Source organism: Trichoderma breve, chromosome 1 (genome assembly GCF_028502605.1).
Source record: "Trichoderma breve strain T069 chromosome 1, whole genome shotgun sequence".
Classification (NCBI taxonomy): domain Eukaryota; kingdom Fungi; phylum Ascomycota; class Sordariomycetes; order Hypocreales; family Hypocreaceae; genus Trichoderma; species Trichoderma breve.
In genome coordinates this window covers 1,018,757-1,045,019 of record NC_079232.1, presented here as the reverse complement: position 1 = coordinate 1,045,019, position 26,263 = coordinate 1,018,757, and the positions used below count along the sequence as shown (strand labels likewise).

The 26,263-nt window shown below is 51.5% G+C and overlaps 11 protein-coding genes across 11 annotated transcripts; 4 read left to right on the top strand and 7 right to left on the bottom strand.

The window, feature by feature from the left end:
• Window positions 1-1,285: 1,285 nt before the first annotated feature.
• Window positions 1,286-3,123, bottom strand: T069G_00349 (SKIP/SNW domain-containing protein; the record flags this gene model as incomplete). Its single annotated transcript, XM_056167559.1, has 3 exons — window positions 1,286-1,450; window positions 1,528-1,993; window positions 2,039-3,123. 3 exons carry the CDS (start codon window positions 3,121-3,123, stop codon window positions 1,286-1,288), a joined length of 1,716 nt encoding a protein of 571 aa, XP_056032875.1.
• A 518-nt stretch (window positions 3,124-3,641) lies between these two features.
• Window positions 3,642-4,493, bottom strand: T069G_00348 (emp24/gp25L/p24 family/GOLD domain-containing protein; the record flags this gene model as incomplete). The annotated part of the gene is made up of 3 exons (XM_056167558.1): window positions 3,642-3,935; window positions 3,993-4,181; window positions 4,251-4,493. The coding sequence occupies 3 exons, from the start codon at window positions 4,491-4,493 to the stop codon at window positions 3,642-3,644; spliced, it is 726 nt and encodes a 241-aa protein (XP_056032874.1).
• A 500-nt stretch (window positions 4,494-4,993) lies between these two features.
• On the top strand, window positions 4,994-7,099 carry T069G_00347 (phoD-like phosphatase domain-containing protein; the record flags this gene model as incomplete). The annotated part of the gene is made up of 5 exons (XM_056167557.1): window positions 4,994-5,068; window positions 5,145-5,150; window positions 5,219-6,169; window positions 6,238-6,845; window positions 6,904-7,099. 5 exons carry the CDS (start codon window positions 4,994-4,996, stop codon window positions 7,097-7,099), a joined length of 1,836 nt encoding a protein of 611 aa, XP_056032873.1.
• A 364-nt stretch (window positions 7,100-7,463) lies between these two features.
• On the bottom strand, window positions 7,464-8,705 carry T069G_00346 (alpha/beta hydrolase family domain-containing protein; the record flags this gene model as incomplete). Its single annotated transcript, XM_056167556.1, has 1 exon — window positions 7,464-8,705. One exon carries the CDS (start codon window positions 8,703-8,705, stop codon window positions 7,464-7,466), a length of 1,242 nt encoding a protein of 413 aa, XP_056032872.1.
• Window positions 8,706-9,463: 758 nt separating this feature from the next.
• Window positions 9,464-10,744, bottom strand: T069G_00345 (fungal zn(2)-Cys(6) binuclear cluster domain-containing protein; the record flags this gene model as incomplete). The annotated part of the gene is made up of 1 exon (XM_056167555.1): window positions 9,464-10,744. The coding sequence occupies one exon, from the start codon at window positions 10,742-10,744 to the stop codon at window positions 9,464-9,466; it is 1,281 nt and encodes a 426-aa protein (XP_056032871.1).
• A 675-nt stretch (window positions 10,745-11,419) lies between these two features.
• Window positions 11,420-12,334, top strand: T069G_00344 (rrp15p domain-containing protein; the record flags this gene model as incomplete). Its single annotated transcript, XM_056167554.1, has 1 exon — window positions 11,420-12,334. The coding sequence occupies one exon, from the start codon at window positions 11,420-11,422 to the stop codon at window positions 12,332-12,334; it is 915 nt and encodes a 304-aa protein (XP_056032870.1).
• Window positions 12,335-12,616: 282 nt separating this feature from the next.
• On the bottom strand, window positions 12,617-13,261 carry T069G_00343 (uncharacterized protein; the record flags this gene model as incomplete). Its single annotated transcript, XM_056167553.1, has 3 exons — window positions 12,617-12,804; window positions 12,853-12,959; window positions 13,023-13,261. The coding sequence occupies 3 exons, from the start codon at window positions 13,259-13,261 to the stop codon at window positions 12,617-12,619; spliced, it is 534 nt and encodes a 177-aa protein (XP_056032869.1).
• Window positions 13,262-13,688: 427 nt separating this feature from the next.
• T069G_00342 (uncharacterized protein) lies at window positions 13,689-15,317 on the top strand (the record flags this gene model as incomplete). Its single annotated transcript, XM_056167552.1, has 3 exons — window positions 13,689-14,108; window positions 14,179-14,660; window positions 14,720-15,317. The coding sequence occupies 3 exons, from the start codon at window positions 13,689-13,691 to the stop codon at window positions 15,315-15,317; spliced, it is 1,500 nt and encodes a 499-aa protein (XP_056032868.1).
• Window positions 15,318-16,405: 1,088 nt separating this feature from the next.
• Window positions 16,406-18,914, top strand: T069G_00341 (COMPASS (Complex proteins associated with set1p) component shg1 domain-containing protein; the record flags this gene model as incomplete). The annotated part of the gene is made up of 5 exons (XM_056167551.1): window positions 16,406-16,600; window positions 16,674-17,778; window positions 17,840-18,220; window positions 18,313-18,519; window positions 18,586-18,914. 5 exons carry the CDS (start codon window positions 16,406-16,408, stop codon window positions 18,912-18,914), a joined length of 2,217 nt encoding a protein of 738 aa, XP_056032867.1.
• A 435-nt stretch (window positions 18,915-19,349) lies between these two features.
• On the bottom strand, window positions 19,350-20,875 carry T069G_00340 (triose-phosphate transporter family domain-containing protein; the record flags this gene model as incomplete). Its single annotated transcript, XM_056167550.1, has 5 exons — window positions 19,350-19,423; window positions 19,536-19,740; window positions 19,828-20,453; window positions 20,623-20,690; window positions 20,784-20,875. 5 exons carry the CDS (start codon window positions 20,873-20,875, stop codon window positions 19,350-19,352), a joined length of 1,065 nt encoding a protein of 354 aa, XP_056032866.1.
• Window positions 20,876-23,931: 3,056 nt separating this feature from the next.
• Window positions 23,932-26,115, bottom strand: T069G_00339 (ubiquitin carboxyl-terminal hydrolase domain-containing protein; the record flags this gene model as incomplete). The annotated part of the gene is made up of 3 exons (XM_056167549.1): window positions 23,932-25,096; window positions 25,160-25,181; window positions 25,239-26,115. The coding sequence occupies 3 exons, from the start codon at window positions 26,113-26,115 to the stop codon at window positions 23,932-23,934; spliced, it is 2,064 nt and encodes a 687-aa protein (XP_056032865.1).
• Window positions 26,116-26,263: the final 148 nt, after the last annotated feature.

Below are 26,263 nucleotides of genomic sequence, written 5' to 3'. Positions count from 1 at the left end.
ATCAGCGAACCAACTAACGATTGGAATCAATCGAAGGATGCCAATCCCAGCCAATGAGTGTAGGCGGTTAATATCACCGGCGATAACCACTTTGGGAACAAGCAACTCCCAACGAGCGTATTCGTCCTGATAAATGCGTATCGTATCCACGCTGGAGATATCGCAGATAAAAAGAAGAGAGAGAGAGAGAGAGAGAAACGAGCGACACTGGCAGTTTGGAGGATGAAGAAGAGAAGCACAATGCTCCAGCAAACACGGATACGAGGTGTAGTGTAAGAAGTAAGAAAAATAAAAAATAAACACAAAAAAGGTGGATTGACCTCATACTTCGTACATGAGATCTCCTGCTCACCTCACAGGTACATCCAGGTACATCTTCTGTTTTGGTGCATCTACCGTCACATTGCCTATCGTACTCCATACACAACAACGCCGGATACTGCGGCACAGCCAGCGATCCATTCCAATGGCTCCCCGGGGTTGGACCAAATGCCGCTTCCCCGTCACCAAAAAAAAAACGTGCCGTGTCGAGTCGCCAGATTCAGACACTCCCGTAGCTGCCCTGACTAACCTCTGCCTAAAACAAGCCAGCCAAAAAAAATGCAGAGCTGCAACCGGAAATCGTGCAAAAAGCGGATTAGAAGCGAAAACTGGGGGCCTGGATCGACACAGCCTGTAACAATGACGCGTCATTGAAACTCTGTAGCTATTTATGGTGCTGGCTCGTATTGTACAAGATGACTGACAGCTGCCATACAAGAACCAAAGCGCCGCCATCACTTACCGTGGTATTCATCTCTTTCTGCTCCCCGGCAAAGTATCTACGGTTGGTCCTTGGCTGAAAGGAGAAAGAGAAAAAAAAGGAGATAAACGAAAAGGTGAGTTAGAGACGGGGTGGCAGTGCAACAAGCCAAAAGCAAAATGTGCTAGATACGAAGTGTGAGTGGGCTCGGTATTCTGATGGTGTGATGCGGAACAGCTTGGTTCTTCACATGTGATGTCTTGATGCGTTAAACGGTGCTACAGCTTACCTAGCTCATATAAACACTAACACCGTGTTTCTTTTCCAAATGGTATTCAAATCGTCATGTCGACAAATTATCTTCTTTTTATTTGTTTTCCATTCCATATACCTTTAACCGCAAGCACAATGGACTATGACACCGACGAAACCAAAAGATATTGACCCCCTGAATACCCAAGCAGCAAAAACGCGATGCTGCCATCATCTCATTAGTATTGGACATGATAATGCATCTCTAAAAAAAAATAGTACATGTACGCTTTAATCGTCATCCTCCTCAACGCGAGCCTTCTTCGCCTTCCGGTCTTCGTCCTGCAGTCCATACCCTCTCTTGGAGGAGGAGTTCTGGTCTACCTCAGATAAGAATTTGTCCACGTTAAAGGGGTCTACCGCATCCTTCTCAAACTGCACGGGTCCTTCTCGTGCCTATTTCCAATCAGTTAGCAAAGTTACAAAAACGACAAGAGTAGAAGGAGGGGAAGGATATCCAAAGAAAAACTGACCTCTGCTTCGCTGGCCCCCTTAAAGGTGCCTTTGCCCAGTGCTTCGCCGAACCGACTTGATTTCTGGATCTTGGCCATCTCTTTATCGCCCGCTTCTGCATCCTCATCGTCCAGATTCGCTCGCGGCCGGTAGATGCTGTTAATGGCATCCTGGGCAGCAAAGAGGGGCTTGTCGTAGGGGTTGTCCTCGTTGAATCCGCTATCGAACCCGCTGGACTGGTTGAATAATCGGGAGTCGTACATGGTTTCCTTGGACTGTGAAGGCTTGGCTATGCCTAGAGCAATCTTCTCGGATATGTCTCGATTTTGTTCTCGCGCCATGACTTGGATACGTCGCTCTGCACCCATTCGTGTTTGTCGCAACTTGCGCTCGTCTTCCTTTCGTTTCTCCCTTCGTGCCCTTTCTCGAGCCCGAATCTCTGAATCTTCGCTATCAGAGCCGCCCCTGGACTCTGAGCCGCTGTAGCTTGACCGTGATGGTGATCTTGACCCCGACTCTCGTGAGTCTCGCGAATCCCTCGAGTCCCTTCTTCCACGCTGCCCAGCAGCAGCTCGATCCTCGCGCGCCTTTTGGGCTAGAGATCGCAGATTTTCTTCCTTCTGAGCCTTCTCCTTCTCCGCTAGCCTCTGCTGCATCAGGGCTCTCTGTTGGACTTCGTCTCGGGCATGGCGCTCTGCCATCTTGATTGCCTCTGCAAACTGTGCGTGCTTATCATTAATCGTAATATCCTGTAAGCCTCGTCCGTCGGCAGCCAAACGCTTGTCCAAGGGCACCGTGAAACCTTTAGGGTTCTTCCAATTCGATACCGGAGGTGGGATCCTCCACATCTCTTGATCTTCGGCTGTAAGCTTCCGTGGGGGGGAGTGCATAACAGGAGGAGGAGGTGACGGGGGACCACGGGGAATTTTCTTGTGCTTGAATTTCGGAGGCTCCATCGGATCTCGCTGCCGCTCGACAATCTTCATGATGCGATCCTGCTTCTTGGAGTTGTCTCCCATCTGGTTTGCCGGCGTATATCGCACAAATGTCGGGTCTTTTCGCTGTCCAATGTTGAGATTCTTTGGCTTCTGTGCAGCCACTGCTCCGCTGACGAGGGCTGCCAACGCGTTCTTAGTTCTCTCCGTCGTCGCCTCCACAGACTCCTTGTCCGGACGCGATAGGTCAATCTCTCCAGCGTCGGCTCGCTGCCTCAGCGGGATCAGATCCTTGAAAGATGTGTGAATGATTCGTCCTTCGCCGTGACCCTGTCTTGCAATCGCGTCGTATTTGACCTTGCCCTCGGCATCGACTTGGAGAGCCAAGGCATTGCTCGTCTTCGCACCCTTCTTGCCCATGTCCAGAGGGTACTGGGCAATCGGGATCTCGGGAAACGCACCGCCATCGCCGAAATCCTCCTGCGAGCGAGGTCGCCATCCCGCTCGCTGGCCGTATGGGGGAGGTCCGCTTCGCTTGAGGACGATTTGCGTCTCGTCCAGCTGGCCGGGCCCTACGATGCGAGGGCCGCGCTGCTGCGTCCGGGATGGCGCCTCTTCATCCTCGCCGGTGTATTTCGGCTTGGGGAGCGACGCCTGCAGCGATGCGGCCATGGACGTCATTTTGGGCGTCGCGTGAGATGATGTTGAAGCCTGTAAGTTGCGATGCCAGCTTCTGGTTGAGAAATTCCAAGTATGGCGGTGCAGGTGTGGCTGATTACAGGGATTGTGCATTCAGGTAGGCGGTGGGTGGATCCGAGCAAAGGCTCCGCAAAGTGGCTTGAGGCGAGAAGCCTCGGAATAATGATTCCCCTGTCACCAAGACGCAGCTGTCTGTAGCTGTCCATTGATACCTGTATAAACACACGAATAGAAACAATGAGGTTGAATCTGTAATTGTATTCTTCTTTTAAATAGCGCCTCCATTTTCATTAGCTTGCCAACTTAATTCCCATGACGCTCCTCACCAGCCATTTTCAGGCTACAAAACACGCCCATCGCCGTGACTTCTGGCCACGCTGGCCAACCTCTCCCTGCACATAGAAATGCTGATATCCATCCATACCATCCGTCATGTCAACTTGTAGCCTGTTGCTTGCCGTCCAGACCACCCTTCCGCACAGTTCATGATAAATATTCGCTTAAACGTAACCCTTGCGAGCACCCTGGAAGAAGAACCGGACAACAAACACTTGCAGTGCTCCCATGCAGACAATCAGAGCGATCTGAATCATGCTAAAGTTGACAATGCGCTTCTCCGTGCTGGACACGGTGCTGAAGTTGCGATTCTCTCGTGTTCTAAAGTACTTTTGGTTTCGGGAAATGGTGGAAAGCTGGCCAGAGATCTTGTAGATGGATTCCTCCAGGACGGATGTCTGTTCTGGCGATGAACCCTGCTTGGAGGGGAGCTGGGCGGTTCGAGACTCGTTTTCGACCTGGATTGGTATGGTTAGCTACGGTGGCCTGCTTGCAAATCCCCATTCGGCACTTACAGCAATTTCGAAATCGACAAATTTATCAGTATATGTGCTCATATCGTTGTCGAAGCAGAACTTGTAGTCACCAACTACCTGCGCGGTGAAGACAAAGTCGCCCTGTCGCTCCTTTTCGCCCTGAAGGATGACCTTCCCACCAGGTCCCTCGACAAGGTAATCGACATCGAACGAACCACCGGATTGAACCTAATGCACCTCGGAAGTTAATATATGCGCGGAACGGGTATCGCCTCGATGCAATGCGGCGGCACTAACAGCAAAGTAAAAGGCAATCTTCTCGTTTTCGTTCTTCGTGGAGGCAAAGAAGCAGGCCAGTTCGTTGGCGGTCAGCTTGTAGGTCAATGCTGTAGCGGCAACATTGGTGGCCATGAGGCCAATCAGGCCAGCTACCAGCGTCGTCAATCTCATCTTGTCGTTGTGCAGGTCGACGATGCGATGTCGAGGACTGACTGGTTTCAGGGATGCTTGAATGGGACACGACACTCCAAGCCCATCCATGGAGCAGTGCACCAGCCACCCTCTGCCCGCCACCAGCCACAATCAAAGTAGTACCCAAGTACCCAAATAACCTGCTTGCTCTCGGTAACGGAATTTCGCAGCTGCCGCCCCCTGTACCTCCTGCCTACTGCCCACTAGGGCCGCTGCATTGATGCCTATCCCACTAGCTCCAGCGTTGGATCGCCTGCAATAGCGGGACAGCGCCTTAGCAGCGTTTCGAATACGTACCGCTTGAGCCACAGCCTGAGACACCGCTATATTATTGGCGTGTTCCCGTGTTGTTATTCTTGTTCTTATTGGAGGTGACGTCGATTGTACATTCTCGTTTCTTCATCTTCGCGATATCGCCATGTGGTGATTGGAGTCGTTTTCCAGCTTCATCTCCCTGCTTAACGCTTCTTTAAACTTCTCCCTGGTTACCGCTAACAAGTGACTTGCTTCCCCCCAAGTGAGCCTCAGCCGTCTGACTTTGCGGGGGCGGAAGTGGCATCTTGCTCAAGATGGCCGTCCAAAGAACCATCGCAAATGCGTCTTCGGTCGCTATCAGGATAGGAGCCATTCTCTTTTTCCGTGCTGTACGTGATGCTCTCTCGCCTCTCGCCAGGTGCACGTAATATTTCATTTTTGATCCTCCACTGACGCCCAATATAGTTTCCTGTAAGTCTCACCACGGTTCATTGGGTGACCGTGAACGTAAAAAAACATGCATGCCTAACCACGCTTAGGCTCGACTACCGTCTATCATCTTCGCCCTGTTTGCCATATATATCCCAGCTTTCTTGACGAGCTTATTCTCTTCACCTGAACTTGAAATCGTCGATGATCAAGTCGACATAACTGTCAAAGAGACCGTAGTCACGCCGGATGATGATTCAGATCAAGAGCTTGTCGCAGAAGAGGTCGACGTTCAGGAAACGATTTCTTATGCTGGAAAAGATGTACCGGCCTGGAAGATCATCTTTTACGGTGCTCCTAGTGCAAAGCGCCCCTTCAGCTCCTTGTTGAGTTTTCTCATCAACCTAGCGTTCGTTGGTCTTACTGCCGACGCCTTGTATCGCGCCAGATGGTATTATCCGGCTAATGACTTGTCCTTTGTGCGACTTGGATATGTCTCTCATAAAGAGGCCAATTTCCTCATCCGAGAACCTGATCAGGCCAATATGCCCGTCACTTTTCAGATCCGAAACTACAACGGACTCATTTGGCAATCCGTCGGCAGCGTCAAGAGTACCTCCAATGAGACAGACTTCACCAGCGTTCTCACCATTCCGCTTCTGAGTTATGCAGAGCAGCAAAAGTATGAGTGGCGGACCTCAAACAACCACTCGGGTGAGCTTACTGCTGCGCCGCAACCAGGCAAGATGCCAAGTCAAAATGGAGGAAAATATACTTTCTTATCCACCTCATGCATCTTGCCGCGATTCCCCTACTCGCCTTTGGATCATCCGCTTGCCATTCCAGGATTGCGAAATCTTGCCAAACGACTTCCTGAGTTGAGCGCGCAGTTCATGCTTTTCCTAGGCGATTTCATCTATGTTGATGTCCCCGAGCGCTTTGGCAAGTCGGTTGACGAGTACCGTATGCAGTATCGACAAGTGTATGCTTCTGAGGATTGGGCCCCTGTCGGCCAGAATTTGAGCTGGATTCATGTCTTGGATGATCATGAGATTGCGAATGTAATCCTCCCTTACCTATTCGCACTGATTAGTTTCTTTTCTTCTTGGCTAACTACGAGGGCATGTAGGACTGGGATGCAAACACTACCGGGGTTTACCAGAATGCTGTAGACCCATGGCACATTTACCAGGCTCAAATCAACCCTCCCCGTGCTGTGACTGCCGGTACTAAGAGTGAGCGTCGCAAGGGTGCTACATGGTTTGAGTTTGTGCAGGGCCCTGCGAGCTTCTTCATGCTTGACACTCGCAGTTACAGATCCAGCAACAAGCTGCCGTTCAATGAGACGGAGAAGACAATGCTGGGTGCCGATCAGTTGGCCGACTTTTTGGCCTGGCTAGGACGGCCAGAGCCCAAGGGCGTCAGGTGGAAGTTTGTTGCATCGTCCATTCCCTTCACGAAGAACTGGCCGGTAAACGTCAAGGACACCTGGGGCGGCTTCTTGGTTGAGAGAAAGAAGATTCTCGAAGCTATGTGGGATGTCTCCGCACGCGGAATTGGAGTCGTGGTCTTGTCCGGAGATAGGCACGAGTTCGCTGCAACAAAGTTCCCGCCTCCTCCAGAATCCGACTGGTCGGAAGAGTCTACCGTATATGAGTTTTCCACAAGTCCGCTCAACCAGTTTGCGTCGCCGATTCCTTCATATTCGCAGGTAGACGATGAGGACGTTTTGATTCAGTAAGTTTGGCTAACCTAATCACCCGCTATCAGGGAATATTTCTAACAGCAATCAAAGATATCACCACTCTGGCATGTCAAAGTTTGGCTCATTCACCATCGAAGAGGAAGACGGTGAGAGCAAGCTTCTCTACCGACTTTTCATCAGCGGCGAGGAGAAATGGAACACGACCATTACAGCACCGCCAGTTCCCCCTGAAGAGGAGAAGAAGGCTGCTTCAGGTTCTTTTTGGGATAGGATTAGGGGCTGGTAGCCCCGTTGCATAACGGAATAAGACCTTGGAGTTTGTTTGGCGTCTGTCTGGGGAGATTTTGTATGTCACTTGTCAGCTGATGGGGATGATTCTAAGGTCATTTCTATTTTTTGGGATTTGGATGATGGGAAACCGTGGATGAATGACCTGTCTGGTCAATTTCTTTGGGACGCAGCAAGGCCCATGTTTATATGTGGGAACAACATGGTGATGAAAACTGGTTTTTGTTGAATTATCGTGTATGAAAACAATTTTGCTAAGCATATCGCTCACTATCTGCTACTCTGATTTGGTCTAGACCATGCCTGCTTGCTAACTATCATGAACATCTCGAATCAAAGTATTTTCTCACACCATCACATCTTCAAGCCTTGTTTCCAGACACCACCTCTTGGAACCAGTCAAACACAACCTGGTTTTGGAGCACAGCCGCGCCAATGGAGCAATGCTCACCCGCTCCATCCTCAGCAGTGAACAAATGATACGTCGCCCGCTCTCCAACCGTTTCAGCAACAATCTTTGCCTGGCCAGGCAACAAATCGTCATTCTCCGCATCGGCCACGAAGAACGGGACCTTGATGTTGTGAATCGCATCACCAAGTTTCATGTCCATGCACTTGGTCGCCCACTCATATGGCGACTTGGTGTTGAACGCCCACAGACCCTGCTCAATGGCCCAGCGGAAAGAAGTAGGCGCCTCGGGGTTTGACACGGCGGACGCCACGGCCTGGTCAACGGCTTCTTTGTTTCCGGCCTTGTACAGGCTGAGCAGTTCGGGAGGGAACTTTTGGAGAATGGCCTCGCCAAAGTCGCTGACGCCGTCGATGGCCATGGCGGCGGCGATGCGAGGCTCAAAGGCTGCGGCGCGAGTGGCGAGATATCCGCCCAGAGAGTATCCCCAGAGACCAATGGCTTTGGGGTCAACATCGTCTCTCGTCAGGGCGTAGTCGACGACTGGGGACACGACTCGTTCCCAATCGTAGATGAAACCTAGGTTTTGGTCTCGGCGGACGGTGGGTTGGCCTGGTCCTTCGAACGTTATGACATTGATGCCTCGAGCGAGAGCAGCCTCGACAGCAACATGGTATAGCTCCTCCTGAGAACCATCGTAGCCGCTGCACATGAGAATGGTCGCACGGCGGCCTGGTTGCCCACAACCATAGTAGATGGCCGGTACATCGAACCCGTCAGCCTTGAGCGTCACCCTCTGCCCAGGAACAGGAAGAAGCGCAATCGCCTTATCAAAGGCCTCCCTATGTCTCTTCCAAACGGAGTTGATACGCGGGTCCTCCCAGTTCCCATGGAGAAAGAACTCAGACGTACGAAGATACGTAGCCTCTCTGAAAAACGCCGACCTCGCTGAAACGGGATACTTGGCCACGTCAATATTCTCAGCCTGATTGTGTACACGAACAGCAAGGTCGTGAAAGGCAGTGTAGTAGCTCTCAAAGTCGCCGGGCTTGATTTTGGCGGCGGCTGTGAGAACCTCGCCAACGTCGGCGCCTTGGTAAGGCGCGATGGAGACGGCGCGGAGGATTTCGAAGTGGAAGCTTTGGTCGGTGCTTAGCTTGATCATTGTAGGACCTTGTTTGTTTTCCTCTGCCATTTTGATGATGTGTATTTGATGTAAAGTAAGGTTTGGGAGTATGTGGTGCTGAAGCTGCGGTCTAATAAGACAGAATGGGGATGTTATAAGTTAATGTAAGTGATGTATGCTTGACAGATGTCTCGACTCGAGTTTAATATACTAGATATCCGATGAAAAAACATGATGATGACACAAGAAATCGAGCGTTTATATAGAAATTTCACGAGTTGCGTGATGCCATTTCTTAACACCCATCACAGAGTCTCCCCAATATCCCGAGATCATTGATGCCTTTTCCGAGCATCTCGCGTTCGAAGCGAATCCGAGGACTAGCTCGCTACATGTCGCGGATAACTTCGTTGTAAGTCTATCGATTTCCTTTTCTGCAGTAGAAACCTTTGGAATTACTTTCTATCACGTTACGAATCTCGTTTTACTGTGAAGTGAGTGTAAGTCGCTGGTGTGGTGATGACGCTACTGGCGGAGCGAAAGCGAAGCTCAAAAGAGACATGCGCTTACTTTGGTGCAGCTAAGCCTGATCTGGAAGAGCGAGAACGACATCCCGCCCTGCAGACGCAAGGTTCGGGACCCGAGAACGAAGAAGCAGGTTCATGCTATCTGTGTAATACGCATATGCGTATGCGAGACGGATTGATCCGGTTTGGACACATGCAGGGTAAATGATGATACGTTGGCATTATGGGGTGACTCGGTACTCGTTATTTATATGTAGAAAAACCACCATCTAGTCCTACACTCTCGTCTCACACACGTGGTTACCTACATGGAGATATTGGCAGAATTGCTCCTCGCTCTACCACTCGCAACGGCCATTCCAGCATCTTCTGCCACTTGGCCGGCAAATTCTTCGAAATATCCTGCACTTCCTGCTTCCCCACATCACCAACCCACCACAGGTTTTCAATGACAAGCATCGAGAAATAATATGCCAGAATCACCAAGGCCCTCGGACAAATTTGCTGCGTGAGGTCGAGAAACTTCTTCTTCACGACCATGGGGAAGATGACCATCCTCCGCCTCGCCTCGTCAAGCTGAATCTTGCCGTCTCTGGGATGCAGCAACAGCAAGACCCCTCCGATGTAGCTGAGCGTCGTCTCGTATGCGTCCTGGATCTCCATGTCCCACGGCTCCGACACTACATCTTTGGCGTCCCTTTCAAGCAAGTATTCCAAACCCTGCCGGTTCGCTGGATCATATCTCGCCTGGGTGTCGTAAAGGATGGGCGTGCTCTTCGTCATTGCCGACACAAACGACTCCGGATGAGCCAGAATGATGCCCCAAGCTTTGATGAAGAGGGCTTGCGTCGTTCCCGTGATCAATATCCACTCGAGAGGAGGGCTGTATGGTTCACGATTTCGGTACCGCAGCGTAGCAAACGTGCAGATGCGCAGCAAATGCGACGTGAGACACACGGCTTCAAAGTTGGACTCGCTGAGTTCGGTAATCTCCCTTTGGTGTTCATGCAGAGCCATTGCCAGGTATCGTCTATGTACATTGAGTCCATCAAAGGAGTTGTCTAACTTGCATATGAGCGCGTGGATGGCCGCCAAAGCATATATGGCATACAGCAAGGCTTCAGAGTCCAACGCCATCTTGGGAGCCAAATTGGCGAATATTTTGTAAGTCTTTTCGTCAATAGGCAGCGAGGGCCCAGTCTCGGTGAGATAGAGGTGCATCAGCCTCGCCTCCAACAGCCGTCGCTGCTTCGATTCCAAGGCGTCTTCGTCCAGCGGGTCCACCGACGACAAAGGAGAGGGTTTGTCAGAGCTGGTCTCTGAGATGCCAGATTCACTGTGCTGAGGTTGTGATGAGGAACCTGGAGATCGGTCTTGGCCGGTCTTCTTCTGTGGAAGACGATCATAGATGCATTTGGCCCTGTGGCGCTCGCAGTGCTGGCAAGTGGGCTTTGCCTCGTTGCACTTTACCCGCCGCGTGCGACATCGCTGGCAGCCATATCGCGACTTCTTGTGATTGAGCTTTGGTACCCGATAGGTGCCATCGGCCGGATTGGTTTCGAGCGTGTACTGGCCAAACATGTCTTTTAAGATGAAGGCTGGTTGTCTCTTGAAAGAGGAGATGGCTGATACGCGGATGCTCTGCAGTTCTCTCAAGACTAAGCCAAGCTCTCCTGGCTGAACAAAACACAGCTGTCTATGAACCAGCCCTTTATGAAGCACTCCGGGCCGGGGATTTCAATAATCCAACGAATTGAGCTGAAGCGTTTGATGACGTCCGACTGGCACCGGCGATGCCCCGCAAAAAGCCGATCCCGTCCGGAGCTCCTTGAAGCAAGTGAGACAAAAAGATAAGATAGTTTGGAAAGGGATACAACAGCCAACAGTTATGTGGTTGTTTCTGATTCCGTAGAAGCGCGCTGTGTGTGTCTGTTACATATGCTTCATCGTGAGACTCTCCTTTTGCTAGTACTTCGTAGTGAGCCTTGGGAATCCTGTAGGATCAAAAGGCTCGGAGTTTGGCGACGGTTGGCCGTAAGTCATCCAGACTGCCAGGGGGTACGTACCTCCATTCCACACTGAGAGCTTCCCGGCGGGGCACTTTCACCGCCTTCCCCAATGCGAACCGTTGCTCCAAAGAAAAAAAGTTGGATCGGGCAAAATTATCCCAGGCCTTTTGATTTTTCAGAAAAAAAGTCCAGACAGCAATCATAAAACTTACCTGTTGGTATATCTGGAACGGGCAATTCAAACACAATGGCTGGACTAAAGAATAACAAACGGCGCAACGACAACAAGTCACATCGCCCGACCAAGAAGCAGCGAAAAGTTCAAGCATACCACAGCGACTCGGAAAACGAAGAGGAGCAGCAGACGTTTGACGCGGTCAACCTGCTGGATTCCGACGATGATATTCACAATGCGCCCGTGGACGATGTCGCCGACGCTGGAGAGAACGATTCCTCAAGCTCAGACGAGGAGGCGCCCATTGTAAAAAAGACCAATGTCAAGACATCAAAATCAAAGTCGAAAAAACCAGAGCCGGAAGCTGAGCAGCAGCAGGAGGAGGATGATGAAGCAGAGGAGCAGAGCGAGGAGGACGATGACGATGACGATGACGACGACGACATGGACCTCGATGTAGGCGCAGCAAAGACAAAGTCAAAACGTAATGACCCCACTGCTTTCGCAACCTCGCTTTCAAAGATTCTATCGACCAAGCTTTCCGCGTCAAAACGATCCGACCCCGTGCTGTCTCGAAGCGCAGCCGCCCACGAGGCCTCCAAGGCTGCCGTGGATATCGCGCTCGAGCAAAAGGCCAGGAGGAAGCTCAAGGAGCAGAAGAGAGTCGCGCTGGAAAAGGGCCGCATCAAGGACATTCTGGTGGCAACGGTGGACGAGTCGGGTGAGCCGGAGATGACAACTTCGGAAATGCTGGCGATTGAAAAGACGCTTCGCAAGACGGCGCAAAGGGGTGTCATTCGCATGTTCAATGCCGTAAGAGCCTCTCAGGTACAGGCTGCTGAGGCGGAGAGGGCAGTGAGAAAGGAGGGCGTCATCGGCCATAAGACGAGGGAGGAAAAGGTCAATGAGATGAGTAAGAAGGGCTTTTTGGATCTGATTGCATCGGGAGGAGGCGGCTTAAAAAAGACTCCGTTGGAAGAGGCGTAAGGGATGTGTCTTTGTCTTTCTTTGTAATTTTTTTTTTTCTTGTTTTGCAATATGTATCTCTACAGGGAGCGAAGTTCGGCCTGTCTTCAGATCTACAGTACTCATCACTAGGTATACAAAATTTTACCCCAAAGATACCCCCCTTGGGCAAAATGCTTGCGCCCAACCCCGAGGCTCGCCGACCCATTTCCACCGCTTCTATTTTGTTCAATATTATACAGAGTTTCCAATTTCCTATGGTGTATGCCGTATCGTATTCATATCAAACGACTCCCGCCCCAATCATTGAAAGTCGCTCGCTTGCATGTTTCTCGTCATAGAAGGCAGCCTCACCACCAAGCCGTCCAGCTCCTTGGTCATGATAACTTGGCAGCCCAGACGGCTTGTCTCGGTCAGCCCAAAAGCGAGGTCCAGCATATCGTTCTCGTCGTCTTCGGGCTCGGGCATCTTGTCAAAATGATCTTCTCCCTCTACGATGACATGGCAAGTCGAGCATGCGCATGATCCTCCGCAGGCACCCTCCATCTCCAAATCGTTGGCCTGGGCAATGTCGAGCAGGTTGTCGCCCGCTGAAACGGCGAATTTGTGCTCCTCGCCTTCTTTATCGATGAATGTGACCCAGAGCCTACATCAATGTTAGCCAAGATTCTTTTTTTCTCCGTGTGTGTAGAATTGCATTGCTGCTCACTCTTCACCAGGCTTTGGCGGGGTGACATGGCCATGCCGCCGCTGGGGTGTTGTAGAGAATGCGCGACGGCTCGGAGACAATTGAAGAGATTGAAGAGCTCGCGATGTAGGTGCGGATCGAAGGATAGGGCTCGGTAAGGCGGTCAAGCCTCTATACGGCGCATTCGTGGAGGGAGCTCGACGGCATCCCGCTTGCGACAGCCTCGCAAGGCTTCGTGAGAGCGATCTTGAGGCCGACATGTGGAGCACTTGATCGGAACTCGGTGGCAGCGAGAAAAAATTTGGGATCAAGGAAGAAAACCCGTTGCAAGAGCGTCGCAAACTGGGATTGGGCTGGGTTGGATGATCGCCAGTGTCCAAAGACAAGGCCGTAGCACTTTAATAGCCGAAAGAATCACAAAAGAGCAGAGCCGGACATGTTCGTAATAAACCGTCTTTGGTTCGCTAGAAGCCTTCGATCTCCGAAGCTGTTTGTGACTATTGGGAATTGGCCGCTCCGTCGTGATAAGGGTTGCTTATCGGGTGCTAAATGCAACTAACGGGGGAGTGGGCAGCGGCAGCTACCCCCCAGCTTGCCAATGACTGCATTTTTATCGACCACAGGAGCCCAACTTGGGTTGTGAAAAAAAGGTAGAGATCTGGAATCTCTCTCTTTTTGAAATCAATCATGTCATCCCCCAAGGAGTTTACCCCCAATCCCCTGCGGCCGTATTACCGGCCTCCCACAATCGAGGAGCGGGCAGAACCGGTAGCAATCCCGAGCTCGAATCCGTTCTCTGGTGGCAACAGCTACGATGTCGCCAGTGGTGCGAAGTACGCCTCCAAGGCGAAGCACATGCTGAATGATCTCGACTACAAGGAGTTGATTGGCGAACCCTCGCCGTCGGTTGTCGAAAGCGCCAGGGAGCTCGTCGATGAGTTGATATGGAAATACATGTCCGTCTTGATCGGGCAGCCTTTCGAGGTTGCCAAGATGATCCTGCAGGCCCGGGATCAGGATGAAAAGGCTGCCCTCATGGTAGCTGCCGAACCAGAAACTCCTGCTCCCGTCCCTCAGGTATCAAGTCGAGCTGGCTCGGCATTTGATGTAAGCGCTGTCCTTCGGAGGTACCCTCTCTAGCTGTCGTCTTCTTTAAGCTAATGAAGAACTGTAACAGGAGGAATCTGATGGCGAGGAACCGGCATATTTCACATCCAGCGATCCGGCTATACCCAACCCCTGGGGCCCCAGCCAGACTCAGCCTGAGAAGCGACCCAGTAGCCGGCGTGCAGAATCTCCATTACAGTCTCCCACGACACCGAAAAAGGTGCCCGTCATGCCGGAGCACTTCTTAAATCTTCGTCGGTCTGATGCTATTCTTGACGTCATTGGGCAGCTATGGCAGAGGGACGGCGCATGGGGGGTATGGAAGGGGGCAAATGCAACCTTTCTGTACACCGTCTTGCAGTCTCTGTTAGAGAATTGGTCAAGAAGCTTCCTGAGTGCTGTGTTCAATGTGCCAGACCTGGGTGTCAAGGACAACATTGAGCGTCTTGTTGACATTGCTTCCCCATATCCCTGGGCTTCCTTGCTCGTGGCCGCCGCCGCTGCAGTCACAACCAGCCTCGCACTTGCGCCTCTAGATCTCATACGCACGAGGTATGTGATACAACTGCATAGACTAACTACTTACCCTCATCATACTAACATGGCCACAGGTTAATCCTCACCAACCCCTTCAAGGGACAGCGAAGAACCATTGCAAGCCTTCGAGCTCTCCCATCTTACTACTGCCCTTCCACCATTGTCGTTCCCACCATTCTTCACTCTCTCGTCAACCCCATCTTCACCCTCTCCACCCCATTGGCGCTCAAGACTAAGTTCATGATCACAAGCGAAATTGCGCCCATGACATTCTCCGCCGCCAAGTTTTTTGCCTCGTCGGTGGGAATTTTGATCAAGCTTCCCCTGGAGACTGTACTGCGACGAGGCCAGCTCTCTGTGCTTTCCGAACCGGAGTACCTGGAGGCTCTCAATGACGGTGAGCCAGCATTGGAGACCATTGTTCCCATTGGCAAATACAATGGCACTTTCGGCACCATGTACCACATCGTTACTGAAGAAGGCACTCGGGAGATCCCACCCAAGCCCGTGATCAGCAAGCGAGGCAAGGTCAAGACCAAGAACCTCCTACCGACTTACAAGAAGGGCCAGGGCATGGAAGGTCTCTGGAGGGGATGGCGAATCGGCTGGTGGGGACTGGTTGGTCTTTGGATGGCCAACATGGTCGGACACGGTGGCGATGGTGAGTTTTAGACGAAAACGAAATGAGAAAGGCCTAAAACCGGCCATGTATACCAGCGAGAAACGAAGGGGCAACGGAAAAAGATGGGAGAGATATCAGTACATATCTCCTGTGGACGACAGCACAAGGAAGAAGAAGAAGAAAATCCCCGCTACAACGACTTTTATGATGGAACGACAACACCTGATTATGCCTTCATTCATATGCGTGCACGAATAGCCCTGAAACTATCCGTTCTTTTTCTCTATTAGAAAGCAGAGCATTGAGTGGTATCTAGTTGGCTGGTTTAGGATTTTGCTCTGTAGTTGATATAGCATGAAATGAATATATTACAATGACAAGTACATGACAGCATTACAGGCTCCATTCTTGGCTGTGGTTGTTTTATCTAAGTTATTATCAAAATTGAACTACACAGAGATAGCCTTAATAGTGACAGTCAGCATACTCGTGATATTGCTACAGAGCATGAGCAGCCAGCATAAGCCACAGACGCAGATTCGATAGCGAGATACAGTCAATACTTCAGTATTGTTGCTATATAATAAATGATGGGTTGACTCTAATGACTATAATTATCCAGCTGCATAATTACCTAGACAATACCAACGCTGCGAATAAGTCAAAGGCAAATATCAGCAGGCAGTGCAGGGTACATGTTGTTAACCGGGCATGGCTCAGCAATAATAAGGTTCCCAATGTAACAGCAACATTACACTGAGCCAATTGTAAGTTTTCACAAACAAAAAGGCAAAAATAGCTATAAAAAAGTGAGCAATACCAATATCTTCGCCTATTGAATGATGCGTTTGCTCCCGCTCTGAATCGTTGAATACCAACGTACGATTGCTGTCACGTGAGCAGGCGTTCACCTGATGATACTCCCACTTCTGCCCTTCAACACGGAACTTTCCCTTCAGCAAATGGCATAGACGGTGTCAAGAGAGGTTTTGCCCTCCAGTTTGATTTAATTACGAGGCTGGATTGGGCACTGCGATTCGCTTTTTCGATTTAGCGGCATGTCTTGATTCGAGCAGAGCGACTCTCCATCTCTAGTCGAGACGCGCGCATCACGCCACGCGCAGGCAAATTCAGCACAATGGCGACGTCTGCAGAACAGACAAACATGGCAGGCAAATCGGCTGCGGAGACGACATCTCGGAAGTTCAAGGCTTCTGAACTGCCGTTGCCGTCTGCAACACGAGCGGCGATAGAGTCTCTGGCACATAGCTTCAAAAAAGAAGGCGCTTACGATTCAATACGGAAGCAGGTTTGGGACAAGTTTGCAGCCAGCGTATGCAGAATAATTGAAGCGTGATTTTTTCTTCTTTTGGGCATTACTGATTCTTTCCTTTTCTCGGCATCAGGACTACGAGGCTCAAGTTACAAAGGCCATCCTCGAGGTGGCCGAGCAAGAAGTCGAGCGCAATCCCCATCAGCTCCTGACGTTGGACCGTAGAAAGGCCGCAGCTCTCATCGATGGCGCGTTGGAGCGATCGGGAGTGTATCACAAGGCCGAGGAAGTCATCGGAGAACTGATTGACGTCGGCGCAATCGAGCAGAGTATTCGGGAAACCAGGCGAGCCGAAATCGGTGAGGAAATCGCCAACGAAGAGCAAAAACGAGGAGCCAAGACAGACGAAGAATATGCCGCCGACACCGCAGCCAAGCAAGCCGAACGCGACAGAGTACGAGAGGAGCTGAAGCAGAAAGAAGCTGCTATTGAAGAGGAAAAGCGGCGTATCGCTAAGGAAGAACGCCGCAGAGAAGAAAAGGAGCGTGAAAAGGCCGAACTCAAACGCCAAGAAGAAAGAGATGAGCGCCGAAGAAAGCGCGAGAAAGAGCGCGAAGAGAGAGAGCGACAGCGTGACTTGGAGCGAGAGCAACGGCACAAGGAACGAGAGAAGCGAGAGAAGGAAGAAAGGGAGCGCGATCGCGACAGAGATCGGGACAGAGATAGAGATCGGGACAGGGACAGAGACAGAGACAGAGACAGAGGCCGCGACCGTGATCGTGATCGTGACCGCGATCGCGATGGCTCTCGCAAGGAGAAGGTGGTTTTGTCTGAAGAGATGAAGGAGAAGATGTCCAAGGAGGATCATGAGCGACTGGAACAGGAGGCTTTGGCCGATCTGTTGCGAGAAAGCAGCAAATCGACACGCACAAAGACCGAGATGGAGATCGATTCAACCTTGGCCCCTCCTCCCAGGAAGATTGGCCCAGCCTCGGCCATTAACCCGATTCGAAGAGACTCCTCCAAGACCGCAGAGTCTAGAAAACCAAGCGAAAGGAGAGACTCTAAATCATCCATCGATCCAAAACTATCAGGAGCAAAGGACGAGCGCCTTTCTAGCAGAAGCGCATCACGAACTCACGAGAAAGACAACGACAGGGACAGGGATCGAAGCCGCCCACGAGACACGGATGATCGACGCCGCCGTGATCATCGTTCAGACTCGCCAAGGCGCGATCGTAGTCGTTCTAAAGTTAGAGATAGAAGGGATAGAAGCCGTTCAAAGCTGCGGAGAGACAGGAGTCGGTCTCGGCGCCGAAGAGACGACAGACGTGAGCGAAGTCGCTCGAGATTCAGACGCGACCGATCTGTTGCCAGAAGCAGCTCACGACGACGAGTTCGAAGCCGGTCACGACCTAGATCTCCTAGGCGAGAGAGGAGTCGCTCCCGAATCAAGACCGAACGACGAGACCGTAGTAGGGATCGCAGCAGAGATCGAAGTAGGGACCGGAGGGAGCATTCGCGCTCACATGCTACAAGAACCGACCGGCGTGATAGAAGCCGCAGCGGTTCTCGTCTACGCACTGATCGACGCGATAGGAGCCGTTCCCGTGCTCGACGACAACGCAGCCGGTCAAGAGATAGCCGTCGCGGCGCAGCAGACTCCTACTACCCCGGCAGGTCAGACGCACGCTCGCCCCGTCGCCGCAGCCGTGATCGATCCGGCGATAGAGACAAGGATCGAGACCGAAAGGACCGGGACCGGGAAAGAGACCGCGCCAGCGACCGACGAAGCCGCTCGCGGTCTCGGCCAGGATCATCCGCCGTGCCGCACGGAGCTTCCAAGGACGAGCTCGAGGAGTGGAAACTCGAAGAAGTCAAGAAGCGGGAGAAGGAGGCCAAAGCATACCTGGCGGCTCAGAAGGACGCCAGGGAGAAGGGCCTGCCTATCCCCGGCGTGGACGACAAGAAGAACAGTGGTGAGAGAACACTTGCCGCGCGGCACAAGGGTGATGGACAAGCAGTTGACAGATATGCCCCTGGAGCCCGGGACGATCGACATAGGAGCAGATCGCGGAGCAACAGTCGGGATAGGACCCGGTACCGCGAGCGAGACAGAGACAGAGACAGAGACAGAGATCGAGATCGGGACCGACGAGACCGCGATAGAGACCGTGACCGTGACCGTGACCGCGATAGGGATAGGGAACGGGACAAGGACCGGAGAGACCGCAGCCGAGACAGAGACCGTGATCGTGACAGAGACCGTGACCGAGATCGAGATCGCGACAGACGGACCAGACGAGACCGCAGCCTATCCCCCCGCCGAGAGAGACACCGAAGCCGGAGCCGCCGTCGCAGCAGGAGCCGATGAAGCCTTGAGAAGATGGGATAGCATGAGCATGCCATGTTTCTCCTTTTTTTTTATGTGTGCGCGTACGTTTTTACTACTTGTTACAGTTTGGAAGTAACGGAAACGGTACTATTGCTTGGCTTCTTTTTGATGAAAGAGAGAAGACTTTATACCCTGGATAATGGAGGGAGGGGGAAAAGAAAATATAGCCCGAAGGGGTGTTTTTTTACCTGAGCTTAGCAAAGAGAATTCGTTTAAGACTGGCAAGAAAGCCGAAAAGCCATTATTAATGAAGACGTTGCTCGAGTGACATGGACACAGTCTGGATGAATAGACCAAATTCGAATTAAAAGGGGTATTATTCTTATTTTTTTGTGGTTCGCTACGCCCATCATATACTCATCTCGTAGCAAATGCTAAAATCGTTTCGCTTTTTATCTTCAACATCATTAAATATCAATCATTGACTTCCTTGACCTCCATGACCATGCCTTCCATGCCATGAAGGACCAGCCAGCATCCTCCTCCCCCTTTCGCTCATGGTCAACTCGAGCACCACGATTACGGCCACAAAGGAAGATATTCCAACTACAATGAGTCTTTTTGACCTCATTGCACCACCGTTCGCTGCAAAGAACTCACTTGTCCAAGCAAGTGTCGCCGTTCCAAGGCTGACGAGTTGGTCGTAGCCGAGAGAGTAATAGGTGAGTCCAGCAAGAGCAATCGTGTAGCCCACGGTTTGGAGAAAGGTGATTTGAGTGGACCAGATGAGGACGGAAGCGACCACGAGCAGGATGCTTTTGAAGATGCCAGTAAGGGTCATGACTAGACCTGAGGTTTTGCCAATCTGCACAAGAATATTCCGTTAGCATTCGACAGTTATTGCCAAACATCTGTATACGTATATACAGAAGGATCAAGGGGGCTGACTTACCAAGAATACGCTGGCAACGTTGAGAATGAAGGCGATAGAAGCGTTGAGGAACAGCATTCCAAAGCCAGCATGGACGGCGTGTTCCCATTGGAACTTGGGTATCTCACTGACGAGGGCAATGAGGAAGTTCATAACCGCACAGACAGGTGCATAGTAGTAGAGACTGACAAGGGGGTCCATGTTGAGACCTTCGCCGCTGAGCATGACTTGAATCATGACAACGCGAACGGCTTCAAAGCAAGTGCCTCCGATTTGGAAGAAGAAGCCAACCCATGAAAACTGAATCTCGCCAAAACTAGACACGGCAACACCAAAAACAATGACCAAGACGTTGATGAATTTGGAGAGGTTCGGCTCGGCAACGCCCCAGGACCACGAAGCAAACAGCACAGCAACTGGAGAAGCTGCCTTGAGCATCTGGATAAAGGAGACGGAGAGGTAGAGGTACACGACATTAGAACAGATGAGAGAGCCGGAGTATAGTAGGCCGATGGGGAGAATGGTGCGGAGGTAGAGACGGCCGGAGATGGGAAAGTTGCGGCGGGAGTCAAGGAGTGTCGTCGTGCGAGCGAGGATTTGAGTTGCAATGGTGGCGTAGATGAGGTGCCAACAAGTAAGCAGAATGGCTGTCATCAGCGGTCAGTACACGACTCTCAAATATAGAACCTCTTTCTCTTTTCTTCCCCAGAAAGCAATCCACGCGAGTCCAACTTACGGTATTCTGTAATTGCTCGTTAGCTTCTTTTATCCCAAAAAGACCAGGCTGGGCATCTGAGGTGGATATTGGATACTTACTGAATCCAGCAGTGTCTATTAGCCACTTGTTGAAGATGATGGTGACATTCGAAAAGAACATCCAATTTCTACAGGCAAGTCAGCGTTCCCATTCGTAATATTCCCGCAACACCCGCAGCCCCCCTTAGGCACAGCATCCGCACAAGAGCATTCTTCCTTACATTATGTGTGCCCAAACCGGAATCTGGAACTTGACAGAGGGCAAGACCTCCATCATGGGCAGCAAGCCTCCATTGGCATTTGAGACGGTCATGATTGGCTTGGCACCGGCAATTGTAGTCCTTGTGCAGCTCGGCAGAGGTGACAGTTCCCTTGGCGTTCCCGCCCGGTCCCGTCAACACAAGAAAAGGTGGAAGCGGAGATGTCGTGCGATGACCGTTGTTAACAGAACTGATTGGCAGCGTTGCGCAGCGTCTGGAGCTGTGCCGCCAAGAGTTACACGGCGCAACAAAGTCGGTCGGCGACGGTGTAAATCGAGCAAAAATAAGCCGCAACGGCGTGATTATCCGCCTATTCAATCCGATCCAAAATCGCAGCGAAATACTCAGAATTGGTCTGGTCGTTTGTCGTCTTTCCTCGACTTCCTGTATCGTGCAGAGCTACCAGGGTGTGCGGTTTCGGTCAAGATCACCAATGCCAAGACAAGGCGCGGGCTAGGGAAAAAAAGAACGGGCGATCAAGAATTATCATGCAGCTTCGACTCGACCAAAAAGAACAGGCAAAAAAAATCCGCAGAGCTGAGAGAATGTCAAATCCAAATGCGCATTAAAAGGCCCAAAAACGAAGTCGACGATGGTTCGCTCGTATCACCACAAGGAGCGCGACAAAGAATAAAGGAAAGAAAAGGAATCTGGCAAAAATGCAAGGCTCCAAGGATGGGAAGCTCGGCGGCGCGAGGGAAGGGAAAGAGCACAGCACCGCACTTATGAAGAGCAAGAACGATGCTGACCAGTCCAGATCGGTCCAAGACGGCAAAAGTTAAGTCTGTACTTCTGTACTTCTGTACTTTTGTAGGTAAGCCACCGGCAAGCACTGCTACCTTGCACCTACCGTGCTTGCCACTTCTGGTTGGCATGGAAGGAGCTTCCACGTCGCAGAGTCTGTTTGAATTGCCCCAGCTGGGGAATGCGCGGTTCTGTTTGGTAGGCGCAAGGCGTCCATGTGTCTGTATCCGGAGCACGCGCTATTACAGCGGTAGGTACGGCCAAAGTACGGTCCAGTACTCTATACGAAGTACCGCTTGGCACTACGCGCACTGATAGAGGCGCAGAGGTACAAAGGAGCGAGTTAGCACGGCGGCAACCGCGAGTTGCTCCAAGCGAGAGAAATCGATGATGCACATGTCTGGTGCCTCCGTAAGGCAATAGCGTCAATAGTGGGATGGAGATTCCGGTGTTGGAATATTGACATTCATCAATTGAGAGTTCCATCGATGGCATTGCATTGAATTACATCTGGCCACATTGGCAACTGCGTCCTGTATTCTGCCGGTACATTCACCCGTCCTCCGAACAAAGACGCTTTTGGTTGTATCAGTCCTTTTTTGCCTTTTGCCTCTTCATGTCCCATCGCATTTTGCCGACGCCCAAAAGACGAAAAGGACGAGCTCGAGTCGATCACCACCTGAAGCGAGCTGTCGTAGCCACGGCTCCCGTACCCTTTCCAAAGACGTCCGGAACCCGTCCGTGGCTGAACTTGTTTTAGCGGGCCTCTGCCTCAAACCATCTCCACCGCAGAGCTGCTTGCACCTCGTATCTACGGGCCACCAGAGCAGAGCCAACATCCGCCAATTTGATTGCTGTCTGGTACCAACTCCGTACTCGTCTGAGAGGGCATCACCGCTGATCGATGACAAACACGTGCACCGCGTCGCATCGCATCGCATCTCATCGCCCCTCAAGTACATTATCTATGCATCAGCACTTGTAGTACTACTGTATAATCCCCAGACACCCAAACACAAACCCACCAGATCTTGTCCCATCCATCTCTCTCACGCTGCCTCATCTTATCTAGCCGCGTTTAGCTAGTCACCAATCAATCCATGGATCGCTAACAAATTGCCTTTTCTCTCTCTTCTTTTTCCTTTACCTAGGCAATCTCTTGGCTCAAGCATTCCCTCCCCCCTGTTCCGTACCTGATCCTGCATCAAGCAGATGGATTCGCCGGAAAGAAAAAAAAGGGGTCCCATGAATGGATTGGTTCCCTTTCCCCTGGAGCCCTGCTCATGCTAACTAACATCAATCCATGCTAACAACCCCCTTGGATGCTCGCCTAAGCCGTCTTGGGGCCCCCTGAGTGAGCACTATTTCTGTACGGTACAGATGAAAGTTTTTTGCTCGCCCGCCAAGCTTTCTGCCAACAGCGGCCATACAGGTAGCATGACCGCTAAATCTGTACGGGAAGAAGCGCCAATGGTCCTTGGCGACGGGGCGCCGATTGGGCCGAGATTCAAGGCGCCCCTGTCTAGCGTAGTGCTTGTTTCTCGCTCCCTGGCCGTGTCGGATCCTGGGCCTTTTCCAGCTTGGGTCATAATTCTGCGACCGGGGCCAGGCTAGAGTGCAGTAGTCGCTTTGCCCGCAGAAATCCAGACCACGACCCAATAACGGCAGAAGCAACAACAATCAATGCTAATCCGAGTACATCGTCAACTCAACTAACTCTGTTTCTCTTCCCACGTTACTCACACGTTTTCTTGTCTGGTGCAACAATCTCGTCTCGGGACGACGCGTCCTATGGCTTGACGACTATCACTCACACTACTGCTACTAGTACCGACAAGAACTGGGTATCGTATGGATTTAATGGGCATCAAATTAGTCCTGCGTGGCTGTGTCGTCTCCTCTCGGCGCAACCCGTCTTTCAATCCTCCCGATCCATCCAATAAATCGCACCACGCGGCAACGGTTACAGGTGACGCAGAGTGAGGCGTGGCGTGTAATACTCGTACAGTCCATGGGTCATTCTGTTTCCATCGGACGCCGAAACACCCCGACTCTGTTTCTTCTCTTTCTTACTCCTTGGAAATATCCACAGAGTACACTGAGGAACACTACACATTATTCTTGCTCGTATAACATCCACCGTGGTAAATTGGTATTCAATCTCTCGCCCATTTACGGCATTCATAGCATCTACCGTTCAAATATCCCATTGAACCCGCTTTCCTCCATATAATTGACGCCAAAACCCAAGTCCCACTGATCCTGTTTTTGAAATCTCACCAACGCCGTCGCTATGCAGGTATATATGACAAGACGAAGAATAAAAAAATGAAGAGAGAAAAAAAAGCATGTCGCCTCAACAATGTTACGTCGACGACGTCTTGTCTCCTTCTTCCAAAGCGATTCCAGGGGCGGCCTTTGATTCAGCCTTCATGGTATCTGCTACTCCCTCTGAAGGCGGCGTTGTCTCTTCTTCAACAGTTTTCGGGAGTAATACCGTTGTTACTGGGTTAACGGCGGCTCCATTCACCGCTTTGCTTTCGTCTTGCTTCGTCGCAGCGGCGTCTTGTGCTTCGGTGTTTGCAAACGCCGCAGCCCCGGTTTCCACCTCGGACTGTAGTATCATAGAGGGGTCGACGCACTCGTAGAATAACATAAACACTCCGGGAGCCAGGCTCATGACTATTTCTTCGTTGACTTGTGACACGTTATGGTCGCTGAGTCTCCACCAAGATGCATCTCTGTCGATCTTGCTAGTGCTTTTCTCTGTTGTCTCTTCTGCATTCGGGTCTGCTGGCATGTCGTCAACCGCCTCGGGCGAATCAGCTTCTTTGTCATCGCCTGCATCATCAACACTTTCTGGCCTGAGAGGCGGGTATTTACGATAACAAATGTAGTGACCATTCTCATGTCGTCCGTAGTGTGTTACAGCTGCTCTCAGCTCGTAGATGGGCCCTGTCAACCTCGACTCTCCCAAGTCTCCCGCCACCATGGAGGACATGGGGTCCAGATGCCACTGCTCTTCGTCGTCTTTTTCCTCCTTCTCATCTGTAGCCTTTTCCTTCACGGGCTTCGCTGGTTCTGCACTTCCCAAGCACCATGGACCCAGATCCAGCGTCATCGGGAAGCTCACGGGTGCGGAGTTCTTAATCATGTTAAAGGTAGACGGGTCAAAAACGGATCGGTTGACGTGGATGGCCAGACTTTGAGGCGGTCGCGCAATCACCATTTGCTTCGTCTTAGTCACATTGACTCTGCTCTGCGCCGGGATTTTGCAGCGATCCCTGATCGTCTCTTCTTCAAAATCATCTTCCTCCAGGGCTGTTTGAACAGCTTCCAGTCTTCGCAGAGGCTCGCCCAATTGCTCTTTCGTAGAACCCCCCGATTCCAACCTCTCCACGAGCTTGGTGAGGAGTCGCTGCGCTTTCAACAGGGTGCATTTCGGGCATTCAACTCCCTCGATCGCCTCGACTTTGCTGTAGGAGTCTAGTCGCTCATACAAGTCGTGATGGTTCTTGTCGAGTCCAAGGCTAAGAGTCAGGCAGTTGAACGGAATCATGGACAATCCGTCCGAATGGCCGCATTGCACGCACGCCACCCTCTGAGCCAGAAGACCTTCCAAGGGATTCCGCGCAATTCCTTTCGAGTCTGTTCTGGAGCTCGATGACTGACTTTGGTAGCCGCTATCGTCGCTATGCTCACTGGTAGAACGCTCGTCCGCATTGCTATACTCGCCAGTCTCCAGCCCCATGAGTTTATCAGAAGACAGGTTCTTGGCCACCAGCGCTGCTCCTTTTTCGATATCGTCCAACACCTTGGAATAGTACTCTTGCGCGTCTTGTTGCGTCCATGTATTCATAGATTTAAGCAAAGAAGGCGTCCAAAGTGTTTTCCCATTATTCGAAACATCGTTCAGATCCGCAATGAGCATCCGCAGCGTGTGTGCTACATTTTCATCAGCAGCATGGCCAGTCTCGTCCACACCCTTGAGACAAGCTGCGAGATAATCGGGCATCGAGTGCAGTGAAGCCAGCCCCTGGAGAACGCTATTCTGGTAGCATGAATTATCTCGATTTCCCAATCCCGCCGGCCGGTCCGATTCGATCTTCAGGCCCAGAACGCTTCCCGTCATAGACAATGCTCTTGTTCTAGCACGAAGGACCGAGTTCATGACGCCATCCTGACGATCCAAGCCCATCACCCTCCGCATAGCTTTGCTTTTAGCAGCATAGGTGCTTTGGTTTGTATTATCGCGCATCGGTCGTGTCGCGGAAGAGTCCATCCAGTTGTCGATTGCGAAGAGCAGCGGCGAGGGGATTAGAAACACCAACGCGTCCCATAGAAAACCGCCAACCAGTGAGAAGATGCCCTCAATCGATCCGTCAGGGCTGCAGAACTTGGCCAGCAAAGTTACCACGAGCGTTGCGACGGTAACGAGAACGGCGTAGTCGTTGATGCGATTCACGGCAGTCTCGCGCGCGTAAAACTGTCGACGGGCTGCGACCTGATCGTCGTAAAACGTGTCGAACCCGCGCTGTCGCGAATTCATGCTGCAAGACCTTTTCCACCCCGGGATCCACGCCCTTGTATTACCACAAGAATTAGGCTTTGGTGCAGCGGCGTCGGCTCGAGGACGATGCTTCCATGACCAGCAGGGCGCGGCGCAAAGCGTTTGTATCGAGATCGGAGAGATTTGT